This window comes from Dama dama, chromosome X, assembly GCF_033118175.1.
Source record: "Dama dama isolate Ldn47 chromosome X, ASM3311817v1, whole genome shotgun sequence".
Lineage (NCBI taxonomy): Eukaryota > Metazoa > Chordata > Mammalia > Artiodactyla > Cervidae > Dama > Dama dama.
In genome coordinates this window covers 6,666,557-6,687,899 of record NC_083714.1, presented here as the reverse complement: position 1 = coordinate 6,687,899, position 21,343 = coordinate 6,666,557, and the positions used below count along the sequence as shown (strand labels likewise).

Here is a 21,343-nt window from a genome sequence, read left to right as displayed (position 1 = left end):
CAGCTTGTCTCTTCCGTGTCTCGGCTCCCAGAGATCACTGCTGATCCTCCCTGGCCTGATGTCCAGTTTTTTCACAGCCTGAGCTTCATACATTTTGGGCAGTTTTAAGGGGATCTTTCGGAGAAGGCAATGGCAACCCACTCCAGTACTCTTGCTTGGAAAATCCCATGGGTGGAGGAGCTGCAGTCCATGGGGTCGCAAAGAGTTAGACATGACTGAACGACTTTACTTTCACTTTTCACTTTCATGCATTGGAGAAGGAAATGAAAACCCACTCCAATGTTCTTGCCTGGAAAATCACAGGGATGGCGGAGCCTGTTGGGCTGCTGTCTCTGGGGTCGCACAGAGTCAGATACGACTGAAGCAACGTAGCAGCATCAGTGAGGGGATCTTTGAAGCCAGTGGCAGGGAAGAGCCAGTCCTGTTCCTCCATATGCATAACAGAGTCTGCCATGACAGAACCCAGAGAGCCCTGCCCCCGTGCGATGGAGGGAAGCAGGTGCTGCTGCCAGGGATGGTGGCAATAGTTCTGGGGGTGACAGTGATGGAGTTATCTCACCCGCCAGCACCCAGCAGCTCTAGTGACTGCAGTGATCCTTCCTTTCAAAATGTAAGCCAGATATGTCTCTCTTGTTCAGTTCCCTTCACTGGCTTTATTCTCATTCAGAATATAAGCCAGAGGTCCTTATAATGCCCAGAAAGGTCCCACATTCTCATCTGTGAATCCCCCATTGCCTCTGCACCTCCTCTTCTGTGCTCCCTCTTGCTCACTCCATGCCAACCACACTGGCCTCTTGGCTGCACCCTCAACATTCCAAGTTTTCTGAGGAATTAGTGCTTTTGCATAGTCTGTTCTCCCTGCCTTGATTACCCTCTCAAATATAGCTCCTGGCCACCTCTGTCATCTCCGAGTCTGCCCAGGTCTCATCTTCTCACCTGCCTTCCTCCTGCGGCCACCCTCCCGACAGCCCAGTGGGCAGTCAATCGTCTTCATGCGGTTCTTTCCCACACCGCTCATCCCCTCCTATAATACAGTATAATTTACAAATTTGTTTTACTTCCTGCCTCTTGCCAGTAGAGATAACCACTATTCTAACTTCTATCACCACAGAGTATGAAAATGAATTCAAAGTCATATTGAAGAACAAAAAAGTGGAAATATTTAAAATTTCAAGACAGATAGAAAACAATTAGGTTGTGTTCTTTTGCGTGAAAGTAAACAGAGGATAAAACTCATTCAAATAAGAGGTTTTGACCATGAGAACACAGTGCTGGATAGAAGCCAAATGAAGGGACACGTCCCATGGATTGCCCTGCCTTCTCCATGGGGGTCTCCCAGGAAACAATGTCCGTGTGTGGCGCCAGAGTGGGGTCAGGTTCACGACTGGCTTTGTGGAGTTCCAGTGAGTAGCAGCCTTGATTGGAAAGGCCATCCTGTCCCTTAGGCTCTCCAGGGCCCCATCTGCCGTCGGTGAGGTGTCCATGTGGAAGGGGTCTGGTCTCAGCTCTGCTCTCTCCCATTGGGCCCCCCGCTCCAGCCTGCACGGTGCCACTCTGTCTCAGAAAGTAAAAACTAAATTTATAAAAACAAATGGCACAATTAAAATAAAGAAATAATAATAAATGCAATTTAAGATCAAAGAAACTAAAGTAGAAAGCTGGGAGGTGCCTGGTGGAGTAAAGGGGCCTGTGTTCAAAGGGCCTGGGGCTCAGAGACCTTCAGGTTAGGTTCCCTGGCCCTTGCTTCTCAGGTGAGCCTTCTGGGCCAACATACCCTTCTTTAGACTGGGAGCTTGGTCTGGACTGTCAGGAAAAACCATTCGTGGTAATCAGCCTGGTCCTTGATCAGGGTGAGGAAGTTCACATGGCTTCTCCTCCTTTCTCTCAGCACCAGGATTCCCCTTGGCTGTGGGGTCTGTGTGTTTTGCCTGGTTCCCTGAAACCTGAGCCCCAGCTACTCTGGTTGTTTCTGCCTTACATCATGGCCTAGAGACACTGCTGGCCTGGCGCCCAGGGCAGCTGGGAGCATCAGCTATGGGGAAAAGAGAAGTGAGGGTACAAGAGACCCCTGCCGTGGGGAGGCAGGCTGGGTGCTGTTGCCTTTAAATGTCAGTACAGAAGGTCACCTTGTCTGTGGTTTCTGGCAGGGCCATTGATTTTCCTGTCAGCTACTGAGGCTAGTTTCTGACCCAGAAAAAAGAAGTCGTCTGGCTGACCAGAAGCAGTGCTTGTTACAGCCACCTGCTGAACGGCTTTCAGTGAAGTAACATGGATGTGGGGCATTCCATGTGAGTCAGGTTAGGCCTGTTGTACTTGAAAACATCAGGGAAGTCTATTTTCAACCCTCAGCCTTCAAAACGTGTTCCGAGTTTTTATCAGAGGTCATTACTTAAAACAAATAAGAGGACACTTAAGTCATGATTCTTCCTTATGACCTTTATTAATGCCAGAAATGAAATAGTGAAAACACAGTGAATTTTTCAAAATGGCATGATTTTGTCACATTCACAGGCTCCAGGGGTTAGGACTTCAACATTTTTCTGGGAGTCACAATCCAACCCACAGTCACCCTCCACCACCTCCCACTTCACTCTGAGCACAAGCCCTCAGCATGTGCCCTGAGGCCTCCACATCCAATCCCTGTCAGCTCTTGACCCCCTGTCCTGCTGCTCTCCTCTTCTCCCACTCTGCTTCAGCCACACTGGTCTCTTCACGCTCCCAAACCTCCCTCAAGTCTTCACTCCATCTCTGCTTCACAACAGAGCCAACCCCGACCACCCAGTGGGAAATGGACAACCACTCCTCTCCAAGCGCTCCCTCTCTTTTCTGCTGCTGCACTTCTGGCCAACATCTCACCACCTTTCCACAGGTTACATTGCACAGTTGTCTTCTCATTTCTTGACAGTCTTTCCCAGATGGACTGGAATCTCCACGGAGGCCTGGAAAGGTGTCCAGCAAAAACTGTTCCTTGAGTTACTGAATAAATAAAGCTACTATAGAAACTGTAAGAAAATATTCTCGTGAGCTAGGAGTGGGGGAGTACTTCTAAACATTGTTTTAAGCCCATAACAGATTAAATCAAGAATATACTAATATATTCAATATCCTGCTGAGTATCAAGAATATAACTACAATTCTGATTTGTGGAAATGGGCAAAGGATACAAATATGCTAGTCACAGAAGAGAAAATCCACCAAAGTCCCAGGATGCTGTAGGAATGGAGATGGGTGCATCGTGCCAGGGAGCAGCCTGGCATGACTGACTCCAGTGAAGCCTGCACATCACTGAACTCCAGCATTTCTGCTCCTGGGAAACTGTGACCAGTCCCCTCAGTGGGGGTGGATGAGGGTGTCCTCACAGTGTCGCCTGTGGAGGCGGGAGTCAGAGCCACCTAAATGACCCACTGTCTCTCCTTCTGCCCTAATGTCAGACCCTCAGGTGGGCCTGATTAATTCATGAGCTTTCGCTTGTGGGATGGATGACAGCAGAAGTCAACACACTAGGCACTTGCTTGGGACATTCTTTCGACTATCCTCTCACATGTCTGACCAGTGTCCACACCTACTCTACGTACCCATGTGACTCTGGTTCTGCCCTGACAGGTTTTTCTCCAGGGATGATGGCAAAAACCTATTAATATCTGCTAAACCTACAACTAAAACTGTAACAACGTCTGCTCATGGCTCTGCATTTGTGGGACCGACAGGGGAGCCTGGGACAAAGAGCTCATTTAGCTGTCTGTGAGCGACTGTGAGGCTTTACTTTCCACTTGGCTTTCGAACACGATCCCTAGCCAGCTCCACACTGCCCTTTACTCGGAGAAGCTGGCCTGCTCTCCTCTCGTCATGTTGACTATTTACATATTTTTGCCTGCACTTAGTGTTCGTTGATGCACATGTGATGTCTCTAGTTGTGGCCAGGGGTGTCTACACTCTAGTTGCTGAGCAGAGGCTTCTCATTGCGGTGTCTTCTCTTACTGCAGAACATGGGCTCTAGGGCACAGGCTCAGTAGCTGTGGGGCATGGACTCAGTTGCTCCGTGGCACTTTGGATCTTCCCAGACCAGCCGTCGAAGCAGTGTCCTTTGCATTGACAGGTGGATTCCCGTCCACTGAACCCCCAGGGAAGTCCCCCTCGTGTTTTATCTGGTTTTGTCCTGAACTGTATGTAACTACTTCTCTAACCTCTGCTTTCTCTTGGATTAAAAGTATATGTGTATATATGTGTGTGGGCTCAATTGTGTCTGACTCTTTGCAACCTATGGACTGTAACCCACACGGCTCCTCTGTCCATGGAATTTTCCAGGCAAGAATACTGGAGTGAGTTCCCATTTCCTTCTCCAGGGGGTCTTCCCCACCCAGGGATTGAACCTGTGTCCACTGCGTCTCTTGTGTTGGCAGGCGGATTCTTTACCACTAGTGCCACCTGTCTTTTGAAAGCCCAAAAGAAAGTGTCTGCAAAAGCCAGATGGATGGTCAGGTCAGGTAAGCGGCTGAACTGGCTGGTCTCACCTCAGCCCCCAGAGCACTCACTCCCACATGGGCTGTTGCCTCAGCCCCAGGGTTTCTGACACAAAGGCCTGGGATGGGGCCTGAGAACCTGCATTTACAGCAAGCTCCTAGATGCTGCTGCTGCTAGTCTAGGGACCCCAGTTTGAACCTCACTGGTTAAGCAGACATACAGGCTGTATGAGGCACAGGAAAACCTGTGTGATGCCAAAAGCATGGGACAGACACACTGAGAGAGCGGGCCAAGGGCAGCAATGGGGGAGAGCAGGAAGGGAGGCAGGAGGACACGGGGACAAAAGACAAGGCTGGGCCCCTGGTCTCTAACACACCACAGTTCACTCTCTACCCCAACCCGCATCCCCCGTGGACATGCTCACAGCAACAGGTGGACAAGGGAAGAGCCCCACAGCCTGTGAAGGCTGGAACCCCTGGGGGCAAGCCGCAAAGCCCCCTCAAACCCAGGCATCTCACCTGAAGGGCTGTAAGGAGCTGAAGATCTCCTGAGACTGGGAGACATGCGGCCCGTCCCTCAGTCCCAGCTGGGCTTGAGCTTTAAGAGACGTCACTCATTATCAGAGAAATGCAAATCAAAACCTCAGTGAAGTACCGTTACACGCCAGTCAGAATGACTGCTATCCAAGAGTCTACAAGCAATAAATGCTGGAGAGGGTGTGGAGAAAAGGGAACCTTCTTACACTGTTGGTGAGAATGCAGACTAGTACAGCTACTATGGAGAACAGTGTGGAGATTCCTTAAAAAAAAAAAACACTGGAAACAGAACTGCCATATGACCCAGCAATTCAACTGCTGGGCATACACACCGAGGAATCCAGATCTGAAAGGGACACGTGTACCTCAGTGTTCATCGCAGCACTGTTTATAACAGCCAGGACATGGGAGCAACCTAGATGCCCATCAGCAGACGAATGGATAAGGAAGCTGTAGTACATAATACACAGTGGAATGCTACTCAGCCATTAAAAAGAATACATTTGAATCAGTTCTCATGAGATGGATAAAACTGGAGCCCATTATTCAGAGGGAAGTAAGCCAGAAAGATAAACACCAATACAGTGCACTAACGCATATATATGGAATTTAGAAAGATGGTAACGATAACCCTATATGCAAGACAGAAAAAGAGACACAGATGTATAGAACAGACTTTTGGACTCTATGGGAGAAGGCGACGGTCGGATGATCTGAGAGAACGGCATCAAAACATGTATGTTATCAAGTGTGAAACAGATCTCCAGTCCAGGTTGGATGCATGAGACAAGTGCTCGGGGCTGGTGCACTGGGATGACCCAGAGGTATGGGATGGGGAGGGAGGTGGGAGGGGGGTTCAGGATGGGGAACACATGTAAATCCATGGCTGGTTCATGTCAATGTATGGCAAAAACCACTACAATATTGTAAAGTAATTAGCCTCCAACTAATACAAATAAATGGAAAAAAGAGAGAGAGAGAGAGAGACGTGGGAAGGAAAATTGGGGTCTGCTGGGCAGCGGCAGCCTGCAGACGGGGAGGCAGGTGGGTCACCATGCTGCCCTGCAAGCTGTTTCTCACAGCCCATCACCAGCACCCCTTCACCTCCACCCCAGTCTTTCTTCCTGGGGCATCCAACACCACCCATAGAGCGAACTCAACACAGCCTGCCTGCACTTCCTTCCTTCTCAGGAGAGAGCAGAGAACCGGCAGGAAGCAACCCCAAACCAGCACTACAAGCATCCCTACACTGGACCCTGCACAGCTGGATGAAGGAGCCTGAGCTCCACCCCCAACAGAGGCGGGTCCAGAAGTGGAACCGTGGATGGATAACGCCACGGACAGAAGAATACAGGTGGTATGGCCCAGTTATGAGACCTTGCAGAGCCAAAAGACATAAAGTTTAAGAATATGCTCTGAAAAGGTCAGGATGGGCCATATCCTCTGCCCCTGGGGCAGTGCTTCACCCTGGGCTCTGCAGGAACAGGGGTTGGCGGGCACAGGAGCCCCGTGGAAGGCCCAGCACCAGCTTCAGGAGGGAGACTCCCTCCACACGCGGCCCCTGCCAGCACAGAATTGTGCCCACTGTGCATGAACACAGACACCTGCTCATTTATACAACTACCGCTTTCTAACGCATCCATGCCTGGGAGTCTAGGCCTTTCTTCTCTTCATCAGAAGGATACCTGATCACCAAAGAGAATTCCGTTTCAGTGAATCCCCTGGCTAGGGTGCAGGAGCGAGAGCGTCAAGAAAGGAAAGCTAAGCCGTCCAGAGCACTCAGCTCCGTCCCTCCTCCTCGGCTCTCACACGTTCACTCGGGAAACACTGACTGGCTGCCATAACGTGCCAGGTACACGGCAGTAATGTGAGGGGTTCAAAACATGAGACAGGCCAGGAACGGGTACATGAAGCAGCCAATCACGCCCTGTGCTGCACCCTCCCCTCTATCCCTGGGTCACCTGTCTCGCTGGCATTACCTGTTGGTAACTCTGCTGCTGAGGAACCAGCCGGGGCTGACTCGCAAACACATGGCCATCCAGGTAGAGAGGTGGCAGGTGGCTGCCTGGAAACACAATTCGAGGCAGGGGAACAGGATCAAGTCTCACTGTCCCAGAAGGTCCTGCAAAGTGGTGGGGGGAGGCAACGTGGCAGAGGTGGCCCTGGGCTCCTGTGCAGCCCAGGGCCCGGGGAGAGGGGCCGCTGCAGCCAGCCTTCCCCTCTCACCCACCACCCCGCACACCCAGGAAGGGCTCGGTCATAAAGGAGGCTGCCAAGGTCTCTCAGTCACGGTCCTCTTCATCTCCCTGCTATTGAGTCCACAGTGGAGAGTCAGAAGGATCTGTTGCAACCGGACCACTGAGACGCTGGCAGCTGGGCCCCTTGAGTCCCCACGGGCTCCTTTGGGCACTGACACCGTGATGAGGACAGTGACCATTGGGGTAAAACTGGCTCCTGCTTATTGAGGCTCAGTTGATACAAAACCCTCCCTGGATGTGAGCTCATCTCATGGGCATGGTGACCCCGCACTGGGCCATCACGACCCTGCTATTTCACAGAGGAGGGGGCAACGTTCAGACAGCTGCTCATGCGACAGAATCTCTGATGGGACCTCTCTGCAGGAGGTGAGAGAGCCCTGCAGAGGTCACAGAGTCATGTCGCCCCCCAGGGTCGGACGCTGAGAGCAGCAAGTGCCAGAGACCAGAGCACACAGGAACCCATGGCCCCCAGGCAGGAACATGCTCCTTAGGTCAAGGCAGGGGGGCCTCAGGGCTACAAACCCATGTTTCCCTCGAGGGAACGGAGAAGGATCCGTGAGCTGGACCAGGGGAGAGGTACCTGGAAGGGCTGCAGAAAGTGTGACTGAGGCCACGGGCACAGAGGGCTTGGAGACTCCACTGAAGGAGCTATAGCTGATCCCGCGGGAGGCCCCCCTGGAGGGTGGGGGCTGCGGGCCTGAGCTGGAGCCTCCTGGCGAGCTCTGCTCCGGCTAGCTGGGCGAGTTTTCCCAAGCCTTGTGCACAGACTCCATCTTTGGATGCAAGGAGGTGGGGGGAGATTGAAGTTACGGGCCAGAAGGCAGCGGTGGCACAAAGCTAAGTCCAGGGGTGGAAGGAGGGGGTGTGCTGGGGTGGGGTCTGCTTGCTCTTGCCCACTCACAAGCCAGGCCCCAAGTTACCTTCAGAGTGAAGTCAGCGGTGGGGAAGGACATGTGGGAGGGGCTGATGGCTCTCTGGATGTGGTGGTCACGCTGCAGGATGGGGATGCTGGGGGTGAGCCCGGCCTGGAGGGAAGGACACAGTGGGACACCTGCAAAGGAGGGAACCACACCCTCTCCTGCCCGGACCCAGCCTTCCAGCAGGGCCGCCGTGTTTCAGCAACAGAAGCACAGCTGGTGGCCAGCACGCAGGCCCCACTGCATGGCATGGAGGTCCCAGTTCCTGTCTCAGCCCCTTCCCCCAGACTGCGAAAAACAGGCCCTGGAAACATGCTCAGAAATACAGTGCTAGACCCCCTTCCTGCAGTGTCCAGCGCCCACCTGCATGTCATGGGGTTTCTGAATAATCGCAGAGTAAGGACACTTGTTGACTTAAATTAGCACAGCACTCTCAAACGTGTGTGACTGCGGAACCCGGGAAGTTTTGAATCACAAAGTGCCAAATACAACAGACCTTAGGGGTTACACCACTCCATTTTAAGCTCACAAAACCAGAGCGGGGAACAACTTGCCACGGGCGTTCAACTAGCTAGAAACGGCACCAAGACACAAACCAACCCTTCCAACCCGAGAGCCACACTGACGAGGCTCTCTTCCCCGGGGCCTGCTGGCACAGGGACCACACAGCTGGGCAGTAGAAGCATGGCCAATGTGTCCTGAGGTTTGACAACTGGAATCCCTGTGGGACCAGAGGCAGAGCCGGGCTGCAAGCTGAAATCAGAGTCCTGTAAAAAAAAGGGAACAAGGCCCACCGAAATCACCCTGGCTCGCCTTCTGGCAGAGACACACGTGAAGGAGACCCATTGCCTCAGCAACTCAAAAAACCCAGTATGGGACTTCCCCGGTGGTCCAGGGGCAAAGACTCCGGGATCCCGCTGCAGGGGGCCCGGGTTCGATCCCTGCTCAGGGAATTAGATCCCATATGCCGCAACGAAGACCAAAGACTCCATGTGACGCAACTAAGACCTAGCACAGCCACATAAATAAAGACTTAAAAGTAAATAAGTAAGCAGTATTCACCATGTGAACAAAACGGCCAGCTGTTTCCGAAAAGCCCCCAAGCAAGGCAGCCATCCCCTTCCCTGCCTGGCTTCCTGCTTGGTCTGAGAACTTGCCTGGCATTGGCAGGGAGACGGGACCAGCCCATAGCAGCTCGGCAACCAGGATGCCACCCCACGACATCCCTTGGAGTGTTGCCAGCACCTACCAGCCCACTCCTCCAGGAAAGGCCCCTCCTTCCTCTCCAAGCACCAAAAACAGGGGTTGGGGAGATGTGGAGAAGAAACACTTCAAGCCTCATCTTCGGGTTGGCTCCAAATTCAATGGGTGTCACTGGCAGCACAGAGTCCCCGTGAATCTCCACCCCATGAATGGGGAACCACAGCGCCTGGCAGCCGTTCGGCCCCCTCGGAGCCCTTTCTGTTTTGCAGAGAGCACTCACTTCCGATGGGTCCCAGTCTGTGCTCCGTGCTCTGTCCTGAGCCTTGTTCTGAATCCTTGATGGAAGAGCAAAGAGGCTGAGACACACAGCCTGGAGTGACCCTGACCACTAGCTTCCAAGGAACTGGGAGCCAGAAAAGAAGAAAAAAGACACCGGCCGTTCTGCCAAGCCCCGGAGAGCCGGGCTCCAGATGACCTTTGGCTCTGACTGCTTTTGAGTTTGCTCCTTGTGGCTATTGGCCTTGGGCACCAGGCCAGGCCCACTTGCATCCTCAGGCTTCAGGGTGCCACATGGGGAGCTGCGCTGCGAGGAGGTCGCTAAGGACTCTGGGACTTTGAGCTCAGGTCAACACCACTGTCTCCCTGGCTGCTCTTAAAGCCCTGCTGTGCAGGACACACGGCCAGTCAGCACCTGAGTCCTGCAGAGCGAGACCTGAGGCATGACATGTCTCCTGGCCCGAGCCCATGATCCCAGGTACACATGGACCCCTGCACTCTGAGCATGGCCAGACACCAAGGACCCAGGGTGGGTGCTCCCTGGCCATCCCCTCTTTCTCCCTCCCACACAGGCACCTCCTGCAGAGCTGAAAGCAAGACTGGTGACCAACGATGAGCCAAGCTCACTGCCTGGCCAGGGAGAGCATGGGCGGGCCACTGGGACGGCCCTTGATGGTAAGCACATGCTTGGTGCCTGGGGGCCACTCACCTCAGCAGAGGCAGGCTTGGTGCTGGTGAAGGCAGTGGCAGCTTTGGTCCAGGAGTCACTAGCAGAGGCCTGAAGGGGGAGGGCTGCTAGGAGAAAGACAGAGTCGGGACATCAAAGAGGAACAACCAAGCCAGAAACACGGCCACGGGCAGCTCACACAAACTCAAGTCTCCAAACCACCTCCCTCCTCAGTCTGACACCTTCATTCGACTCCCCAACATCCCCAGAAACATTTCCATAAACGAGCTTCCCGTGATTTCATGGACAAGGAGCTCCAGGTAAACATGCCAGCAACTTCTCACTCACAGGGATTAGAATTCTGTATCACTACCTCTGCTGCGGTAAAGCTTTTCTCACATAAGCCAACTATTTATTTCTACAAATTGGCACCTCCCTACGGGTCTTTGAACGAGTCAAGCTGATTATTACTCAACTGTTGTTAGCCCAAGCATTCTTGAGAATCCAACAAAAGTCACAGACCCTGTGTGTGTGTGCAGAAAATCTCCTGAGCTCTTTTCCAAGATCCAGGGCCCTTCTGAAGCCATCCACACACCCCTGGTCTGAGCAACCACGAGACACTGCGCAATCCAGGAGGGAAATCCTTGATAGCCAAGGGTAACTCCCTAGTTGGTCCATTCTGCTTGACCACGCTGGCAGGTACGTATTTTTGGACATTTACACTGTGACACCCACCACTCTCACAAAACCAAACTGACTGCACCCAAAATATACTGAAAGACTACTGTACTTTCAATCAGAGTTGACTATTTCCCAATATTACATTGAAATGTTTAGAGTCAAGGTTTTAATCAGAAACATGAAGACAGGCCACGTGGTAAAACTAAGAGAACCAGGCTCAGAACCCAGGATGTCTGTCATGTGGCTCCGGGGTTGTCACTCACTCTGGAAGTCTCAGCTGCTTTGAATAAAAGAGCTAGCAATGGGTGATTTCACCAAGTTCCCGCTGCCTTCCCTGCAGGGCCTTGCCCAAAGCAGGAACTCAAGAAGAATCTGCTCAATTAACATGGTTTCGTATTTTAAAATGAAAGATTACCAGAAAAATACCACTGGATAAGACATTCCTTTAACTTCAGGGAAACAGAGATTTTCTACAAATTAAGGGCCACCCTAGTCTGGTTTCAAGTCTAAGACGACATTTGGGGAGGGGCCGACAGAACCTTCCTTCTGGCAAGGAAAGGGCACACAGCACAGACAGGAAAGCTCTCGACTCCTGTTCTCCCAAATATTCGTCTGCTGCTCGCTCTCAAGGTAAGAAGAGAGGATTGCTGATGTGGGTGAGAGTCAAGTCAACTCCTGAGCGACCTCAGCCAGGAGGGGTGGGACCACTCTTTCCTGTCACTGGATGCAGAATGCTCTGCTCGCCACCACACTTCAGGCAGGGAAACGTACATCTGTTCAGAGGCTGCAGCGGCACGTGGTGCTCAGATGGCATTAACCCCAGACTCGGCAGAGGAAGCCAGGAAACAGGCAATGCTGTGTCTATGCTCACGGCCCCAAGGCAGAATCCTACCCTGAGAAGGACTGCAAGCCTGGGAGGCGGCCCGAGCCTTGGGATCCGAACACAAGCTCCTACCCTGACTGCTGCTCTCACAGATCTCGGTGCCCAGGCTGCTGCTGGGCACAGGCCCGTCGCCCTGCTCCAGACACAGGTTGTTCTGCTTCTTCGCAAACCGAGAGGAATTCAAGAGGAAAGACTTCGGCCTTTGACAGGAACCTACGGAGAAGAGGGTGATGGGGTCCAGCCTCGATGGCAGACGGGAAAAATTAGCTCCCCCCAGAAAGACGCCTCTGGGCTCCAAAACCACACCCAGAAACCGCTCCAGAGAATTCACGAACCATCAGTTAAAACCTTGACCACGCGGGAACGGCAATGCCAACCAAACCACCCCTGGAAGTGCCCAGTGGGCTGCGATCTGAGACTACAATAGGAGGAGGCTGGACTTCAGGAGCTGACAGAGGTCTATGTCCTGCTCACTTCATTTCAGCTGGTGTCAACAAGGACCAGTCATCCTCTGAGAGCATGGAAATCACACCATCTACCCCACGGAGCACAGGGAGAGTGGGCCCTGGGAGGCACTGCCTGCTTACAAGCATGTCATTCTTCCTCTCCCAGCCCGGGCCAAAATCTCAACACTCCGACTCCGCAGGTCTCTGCGTACAGCCCCCTTGCATCACGCCCCATACCTGCACTGCTTGCTCCTTCTTTCTCCTCTCCTCCTCCAGCAGGCAGCGCTGCTTCTTGGTCAGGACCTCAGTGAAGCCTTCGCCCACCAGAGCCCACCTCACTCTCCTCCCCAGGGCTGGATCCACAATTTTCAATGTTGGTGTCTGAACCAAGATTCACAAGGAAGGGCAACGGTTCCATTTACTGCAAGCTAAGAATAACCTAACCCTACAGACACCTGAAATCGAAGCACTGAGTCAACTCAAAAGGCCAGGCCCTTAGCTGGCTTGGGCCTCAGCCTATTCACTGTCACCAGGGTCTAGGAAACCCAGGGAGGATTTCGACACTCTTCTCACAACCCTGTAATGCGCTGTTATCTCAAACCAAACAGGAAAGAGTGAAGAAAACAGGCCTCAGCGACAGACACACCTGAGGCCCAGCTCCACTCCTAACCAGCTGTGTAACCCTGGACATATCACTCAACCTCTCTGGGCCTCAACTTCCCATCTTTAAAACTGGGACACTGCAGGGCTGTTATGGGGGTGCATCCTGCCAGACCACCAGGACTCCCTGAAGTCGCCCTTCCTTCCCGTGGCCTCCTCCTACTCTGGGAGCTCACTCTCATCCTCAGGCTCGGCGCCTCGCTGCTGTTGCTGCTTGGAAGCTCCTCCTACTCAGAGTCCTCACTGTGGGTCTCGCTGGCCATCCTCCGCCGGGGCTTGGCCCGGGGGAATTAATCTGGTGGGCCAAACTCCTGCAGACCCCAGCCCCGGCCACTCCTCTGGCTGCCGTTGTAGAGGGCCTGTGCCCCAAGGACGCCCCCGCCCCACAGGCTACTACCAGTGGGCTGCCAACAGAAGGTGAACTCTCAGAACCCATGGCCATGGCCCCGGGCTGGCCCCCGGCCCCCAAAGCCTTGCTCCTCATCAATGAAGATCCAGTTATTCCTCTTGGTTAGGAGTGTGTGGCTGGCCTCCCTGGAGGGTCTGGCCTCTGGGACCCCATCTGTGTTGTTGTGCCCCTCGGGACGGCTGGCCTCATGGTCTGAGCTGGCACTGACTGAGCCCTGGTCCTCTGAGGTGGCCGGGGCTACACTGGCCAGCACGGGGTCAGTCTTTTGGTCCTCGTCCTCAGCCGCCTCTTGGACAGGCCATGTGTCCTGGGCCAGGCAGGTGCTCCCCTCTGCCAGCTCGCCTTACTTTCACAGGAAAGAGCCATAACACATGCACTCAACCCCACCCTGTGGCCCTGCCCCAAGGTTCTGTGGGATTTGCCTCTGACCCCAGGATTCCTCCTGGGCCTTCAGTCACCATCAGAGCCTCTCACGTGAAAGCACCCAGCCATCTTCATCTCACGCTCCTTCCCCAGAGCACACCGGTCCCTCCCAAGGTGCCCCTTCCTTGAGGGCAGTGTCTCCCGGGACAGGGCCTCCTCCCAGAGCCCATCTTACTGAGGACCGAGATTCCTCCTTCAGCTGCAGGGCAGCAGGACCAAGTGTCGCCTCACCTGACATGCACGTCCATGGCCAAATTGTCGCTGGATTTCAGGTGGGTCAGCGAGTAGCCTTTGCTCTGCAATGCCATGTAACCCTCGGGGCTCCACATGGGGCGGGGTCAATGGCAGTCATCTTCCTTTCCAGCAGCGGGGGCACACAGCTCTGGTCCTCAGAGCGACAGCCGGTCCCACTGAGGGAATCCGCGGGCATTATGGGTTTCATCAATCCCGAAGGAAGCAATCAGCCAATTGTTCACCTCGTTCAGCAAGCCATGGGTCGCCCACAGGCCCAGAGGAGACAAGCTGCCCCGACCATCACGCAGATGCAGCACCCCACCTGCTTCACGTCATCTGATCACAGAACCTCTGCAGGCACACACACATGCAATCTGAAAGGCCTGTTCAAAGACCCTGGAGGTCCAGTCTTAGTTCTCGATGAAGAGCCCCTATGTCAAAGGGTATAATGAACTGGCAAATGGAAACAGGACACAACCAACTAGAGAGCTCATGGCTGGTGGCAGAAAGCTAAGGGGTCAGGCAGCTAGCAGCGGGAGATGCCCGAGGGTCTCTTGCACAGACACAGGAAAGATGAGCTACTGCTCCAGGGAGCCCACACACACCAAGGAGCCAGTGTCTGTCGGCTTCTGAACCCTGCAAGAAGATTCTGAAAGGGGTCTGGGCTTCAGCTCCGCTTGTTTCTGCCCCTGAGCTTACAGTGACACACCACATTCTGTCCAGGGAAGGGGAGAAGGGGACACAGATGACACTCAACTCTTAACTGGCCCAAGGAGACAGGGGTATGCTGACATCTCAGTACAGTCAGATACAAACCGGCTGGGGAGATGGCACCCTCCCCCACCAGGGCCCCTCTGTCCACTTCTACCAGATGGGATGCTGCAGACGACATTAAAGTTCCCCCACTGGGCCAGAGTCTGTGTAGAAAAGGGGGTCTGATTGTTCAGAATCTTCAGAAAGCTAATCACTGGCTGCCAATGTTTTTGTGCCCATTTTTATTTTTTTTTATTTTTTTTTTCAGAAGGAAAAATGCAGCATTTACACTTTATTTGTGACATAAAGAAGCCGTATTTACACAATACATTCATATTTTTAAATATGTTACACAGCTCTCCTAGAAAACCACTCCATCACAGAACAGCAGCATGTAGCTTGGGTTCCGTCTTTAAAATATTAAATCAAGTAGAAATACTCTTAATTTCACAGCCCATCACAGAGGGAGACTCTGAGGGAGGTGGGAGTGAAGGGCGGGTAATGGTGAGCACACCCCCACGTGAGGGTACAGGAGACTGGAGGCTGGGGACGCACTCCCGCCCCTGTGACCTCCGAGGCCAAGGACGAAGCACCCCTTCTTGCCGTGCCCTTGGGGCGGCTCTGAGGGTGCAGCACCAGGAGCTACACAGGGCCGGCACCCTGGACCTGGCTGGTCACCTTCTCGCCCGCGGGCTCCTCCGAGCCCTCGCGTTCCCTGTTCCAGTCCTTCAGGTCCTCTGGGAGCGAGGTGTCCTCGTCCAGGCTGCCGGTACCTTCCACAAACTCCTCATATGTAGACTTCTCCGCAAATGGCCTGGGGCCCAGAAGTTCCACCATGTCGTTCTTGTCTAACACTTCTTTTTCTAACAGCAGCAGAGCAACCTTCTCCACGTCAGCTTTCTTCTCTGTGAGGAGGGCCACTGTCCTCTTGTAAGCATCGTTGATAAGGATTCGTACTTCGTCATCTATGAGTCTGGCGGTGGCCTCGCTGTAAGGCTTCTCCAACACCATGTCCCCCTGACGTGGGAGGTCAAAGGAGATCTGCCCAACCTTCTCGTTCATGCCAAACTGAACAATCTGGGCGTAGGCACTCTGGGTCACTTTGCGCAAGTCGTCCTGGGCACCAGTAGTGATCCTGCCAAAGAAGATCTCCTCGGACACGCGGCCGCCCAGGGTCATGCACATGCGGTCCAGGAGCTGCTCCCGGGTGTAGAGGTACTGCTCCCGGGGCAGGTACTGAGCATAGCCCAGCCCTTTGCCCCATGGGATGATGGACACCTTCAGGAGGGGGTCCGCGTGCTCCAGGTACCAACCGGCAACTGCGTGGCCTGTCTCGTGGTATGCCACTGTCTTCTTCTCCTCGGGCTGTAGGACCTGGGTTTTCTTCTCTAAGCCGCCAATCACTCGTTCAATTGCTTGTTCAAAGTGTTTCTGGTTTATGGAATCTGAAAGGTGTCTCGCGGCAATCAAAGCAGCTTCGTTGCACACGTTGGCAACATCGGCTCCTGAAAACCCCGGGGTCAAAGACGCGAGCTTCCTCGCCAGCTTTTCCTTTTCCAGGGCACTATCCAGCTTCAGAGGTCGGAGGTGAACTTTGAAAATAGAAGCTCTTCCCTTAATGTCTGGCGGTCCAATGAAGATCTGCCTGTCGAAGCGGCCGGGCCTCATCAGAGCTGGGTCTAGGATATCTGGTCGGTTGGTGCCCGCCAAGATGACCACATTGGTGGTTGTGTTGAATCCATCCATCTCCACAAGCAGCTGGTTGAGCGTGTTCTCCTGCTCACTCTGCCCGCCGAAGTTGCCCCTGCCTCTCTTCCTTCCCACCGCATCTATTTCATCGATGAAGAGGATGCAAGGGGCGTTCTTCCGAGCAAGAGCGAATAAGTCACGGACTCTAGCTGGGCCCACACCAACAAACATCTCCAAGAACTCAGACCCGCTAACGGTGATGAAAGGGACATTGGCTTCTCCAGCTGTGGCCTTAGCCAGCAGTGTCTTCCCAGTGCCCGGAGGACCAGTGAGAATGGCACCCTTTGGGATTTTTGCTCCCAGGTCTTGATACTGCTTTGGATTTTTCAGGAAATTCACAAATTCCATGATCTCCAGCTTGGCCTCCTCGCAGCCAGCCACATCTTTAAACTTCACGTCGATCTCATCCTTGAGGACCTTGGCGGTGGTCTCTCCTACACTGAAGAGTCCGCCCATGCCCCGGCCTGTGCAGCCGATCCCGGCTGGGCCCCTCCGGATGGTATAGAGCAGGAAGGCGATGATGAGTACGGTGGGCAGCATGCTCAGGAGGAAGGAACCGTCGCTCTCAGCAATGTAGACCACAGGGACCCGGTTCTCCCCTTCTATGCCCAGTTCCTGCTGCAGAGTCTCCAGGTTCCGCTCAAAGGTGTCCACACTGCCAATATTGAACCAGACGTACTGTCCATCAACAGGAGTTTTTCCTGGTGTAAAAGTCACTCGAACAAATCGCTTGTTGACAACTTCCAGTCTGTCTACTACTCCCTTGGAAAGATAGTTGTTGGCAAAGTCCTTCCATGTGATTTCTCTCCCGGAGCTCTTGAACAGGAAGTAAAACAGGAATCCTCCCCAAAACAGGGCGGTCCAGAGAAAGTACATCCTGAATTCCTTGTCATCCCATGGGATGTCACCCTTCTGGAACCTGGACCACCAGTGAGAGTCATCCTTCTTGCCACCTCGTTTTCCACCACCACCAACTCCTCCAGAAGGACGCGAGGCAGCAGCTGGCTTGGGTTCTTTTTTTTCTCCCATAACTTCTTTAGGTTCACTAGCTTTTTTTCCATTTTTTCCATTGGGAAAGTATTTTTCAAATCCTTTTGGAGGCCGAGAACACAGCCTCTGATAAGCAGCAATCACATCTGTCAGAAGGGAATTCCTGCTGGTTTTCGCCTGAGTCGTGGCATATCGATAAAGCGTCCGCAGGTAGAGCCGTTCGGTGGAGCCCGCGCGGCCGCCAGGCACGAGCATCGGGGGCAGCCTGCGGGGTCGGCAGGCGCCCCGGCCCCACAGCAGCAAGCAGCGGTGCGCCATGGCCGCCGGCGCGCCGCTCAGGCCCGGAGCGGACGCGGGGGCGGCACCGGACGGCCAAGAGGACCCGGAGCGGAGGCCACGGGACCGCCCGCCCGCGACCCCATGCTCGTCTGCGTCTTCTCACGCCTTGCCCCTTGTGCCCATTTTTAAAGCTGAGAAAATCTGATCAGGAAAATGGTTCTGCATCAGGCCAGTGGTTATATACTTTCTTTCAGCTGTGGAGTGCTCTGTCCAAATGTGATCAATATATGACTCCGACACAAAGGTAGTCTGAGTCATGTGGTGGCGAGGACCCTCTCTGGAATCCTAAAATTACACACCATTTACTAAGTATTGATTATGAGGTATGCAGAACTGTTCAGCACTACACAGACCTATTTTTGGCAATATAGCAGCTCATATTACCTGAAAAAGAAAAAAACCCCTCCTGTCACAAAAACACTGTACAAAACCTATTACACATTTCACTTGCAGAGCTCTGCTCCCCCTAACCAGGAAACCCCCAGGGAGCTGAAACCACAGCCATGGGCAAGAGCCATGGGTCAGAGGCACAAGCAAGGGCTCCCTAGAGGGGAGCCAGGGACACATCTGTCAGATGTAGAAACCTACAAGCGTGCTCCTAAGCACTGCCCCTTCCCCCTCCCGACAAGAGATGGGGCTTCTCTGCACAGGCAGAGAGCTACAGCTGAGGTGCTGCTTACACAAAGACCCTCAAAGGGCTGTGCGTTTCAATTTCAAGACCAGAGAAACCTCATGCTCTTTAGGGAGATGACTGAGCTAGTGTCCCAGCCAGGGCCAGAGCAGGGAAAACAGGCCCCTGTGAGGAATTCAGGGCCACATGCCAGCTTTCACTCAGGCTTGGGGGCAGCAGAGTGGACTTCAGACTTACACTCCTAGAATTCTCCAGAAATTTCCTGAGCTACAATAAAAGGTAGTTCTAGGCTGGCAGATGAAAACGTAGAGCCGCCCTGGAAGGACACACCCTCAAACCAAGCTATACAGAATCCCCAGGGTAAGACTAGCTCTGCTGGAAATGAGTCAAAACCCCCAGAACATCAGGGGGAAAGCAATCCACCACAAGTCCACAGCAAGTTCATAGGATCATGCACTGTCCCCAAGAACTTCAGAAAACAGATCAAAATGTTAAACACCAGAGAATTACTGTTTACATTATTAAAATCATAAAAGAAGGAATTGAAAACTCACAAAAAATACAAGACAGAAGGAAAAAAAAGCTTTAAGGGGAATAGTCTAGTAATAAAAATACAGTCATTGATATAAAAAACCCACTGGACAGTAAAACAAAAATAAAAACAGCAGAATAGACACAGTTGGAGAGAACATGGAATTGGAAAATAAGCATTTTCCCAGAGGCACCACAGAAATCAGCTCTCATATATTCAAGAGACTTGGAGGCAAAGTGAGAAGTATCATGATGCAGACACTCGTATAGCAGAATAAGTACAAATAATCAGTACAAATAATCTAAGTATATTACCTAAATACAAATTACCTAAGTACAAATATTAAGTACAAATAATCAAAGTAGATTACCTAGGAAGAAAGGATACAAAGAATGAAAAAAGGCAAATAGTTAACATGATAATTAGAAGAGAAACTCCCAGAAGTGATGAAAGCCGTACAACCGTAGATTTGAGCACCGTGAGTTTTAAGCAGAATAAAGTAAGGATAGATATAGATACATACCTAGACACAGCCTTTTGAGAAAGAACTCCAGTTGACCAAAGACAGAGAGATCTTAAAGCAACACAAACCAGACACAGGAGCCAGAAGAAAAGGAATACTATCTTCACAGTCCTAAAAGAAAGTAACTGCAAACCTAGAGTTCTCTACCAGCTACACTATCGTCCAAGAGAAAGGCTGTCATAGGTGAAAAATAGTGCTCAGTCGCTCAGTTGTGTCGAACTCTTTGTGGCCCCATGGACTGTAGTCAGTCAGGCTCCTCTGTCTATGGGACTTCACAGGCAGGAATACTGGGGTGTGGTGCCATTTTTCTCCTCCAGGGGATCTTCTAGACCCAGGTGTGGAACCCATGTCTCCTGCATTGGCAGGCGAATTCTTTACCACTGGTGCCACCTGCGAAGCCCCATGTGAAGAATGCATATTGCCAAAAATCTTTCCTAGAGGCCTTGACAGAATGTACCTTCTGAAAAAATAAATGGAACCCAGATGGAAGGATAAGCAGCAAAGAAACTAGTCAGCATACAGGCAGATCTGAACAAGCACAGACTGAATAAAACAACAAAGATAATAATTTGGTAGGAATCAAAACAAGGGAAGAATTACAATTCCAGGCAAAAATTACAAGACTCGTGAATTAGAGCTCAGGTTCAGGTTAAACTGATTAGCCTTTTTTAAATCAAGGGTGCATGTCAGAGTTTAACCTAACCACTAACCGTAGAAACAGAATGTAGAAGGAAAGCAAATAAAAAGAATCAGAAAACTTGACACACTCTCCCCCAATCTAAGGGGAACAACTTTGGCAACTAAAGTCACAAATTCTCAATGTGGGTAAAACCGGACACATCTTAAATGTACAAAGATATTCTCCTCCAAGAAGGGCTCAAGCTGACAATAAAAAGTTGGGGGAAAAAGATAACACACAAACACTAATCCAAAGAAAACTGGAATGAAGTTATGGTCAGATAAAGTAGACATTAAAGGTAGAAAACCCAAGTAACAAATGTGCTATACAAAGATACAGGAAAGAAGATGCAGTCATCCCAAGTCTATATGCTTCCAGGTAGGTAAAACAAAAACTGACAGGTTTATAAGATTTGACAAATCCACAATCATAGTCTTAAATGTTCACACACCTCTTAGTAACTGATCAAGGGGATAAAAAACTGTGATGATATTTGTACAGCACAGTTAGCAAGCACAATTTAATGGACCATGTCCATTAGGAGAATACATTCTTTTCAAGCCCCTGAGTGAAGTGTGATCTGCCACTTGTTAAAAATAGAGTTTACTGGAAAGCAACCACACCCCTTCACTTACTATTGTCTATACCTGTTTTTGTTCTACAACAAAAAAAACTGGAGTAGCAGTTTGAAGACTAAATTATTTATTATCTGATATTAATAGAAAAAAATCGTGACTGCTGGTGTATATCATACAGACCATGATATAGGACCGAAAGTCAGCCACAGGAGAAATTAGCATCATAACAGTGATATTAAAACTGTGTATTTGGAAATTTTACAAGGTACCATTAAAAATCACTCAAAATAAGACTAATATTTAGAACTGAACAATAATAAAAATGCTATTTTAAAACTCAGTGACTCATAAACTTAGGTGAGTCTTAAATACATCAGTCTGTTTGCCAGACTCCCTCAGGCTACTCTGGCACACTCAGACTTCCTTCTACTCTTCAGGAAGGATTTACCTCTCACTGCCCATCCCTACCCTCCCAAGAAAACTTCCCTAGAGCAGCTCTTATGACTGTGTCTGGC

At 51.8% G+C, this 21,343-nt stretch overlaps 1 protein-coding gene, 1 non-coding gene and 1 pseudogene across 2 annotated transcripts; all 3 read right to left on the bottom strand.

The window, feature by feature from the left end:
* Nucleotides 1-4,975: 4,975 nt before the first annotated feature.
* LOC133052143 (protein PRRC2B-like) lies at nucleotides 4,976-13,251 on the bottom strand (annotated as a pseudogene).
* On the bottom strand, nucleotides 7,276-7,361 carry LOC133053314 (small nucleolar RNA SNORD62). The gene has a single exon (XR_009692232.1). It is a non-coding gene; the product is annotated as a small nucleolar RNA SNORD62 (small nucleolar RNA).
* A 2,198-nt stretch (nucleotides 13,252-15,449) lies between the features above and the next one.
* LOC133052141 (AFG3-like protein 2) lies at nucleotides 15,450-17,898 on the bottom strand. The gene has a single exon (XM_061136911.1). It carries the CDS (start codon nucleotides 17,862-17,864, stop codon nucleotides 15,450-15,452), a length of 2,415 nt encoding a protein of 804 aa, XP_060992894.1. The 5' UTR covers nucleotides 17,865-17,898.
* Nucleotides 17,899-21,343: the final 3,445 nt, after the last annotated feature.

Coding starts and splice junctions, on each gene's coding strand:
- LOC133052141 (XM_061136911.1), bottom strand. CDS start 17,864: ATGGCGCACCGCTGCTTGCTGCTGTGGGGCCGGGGCGCCTGCCGACCC.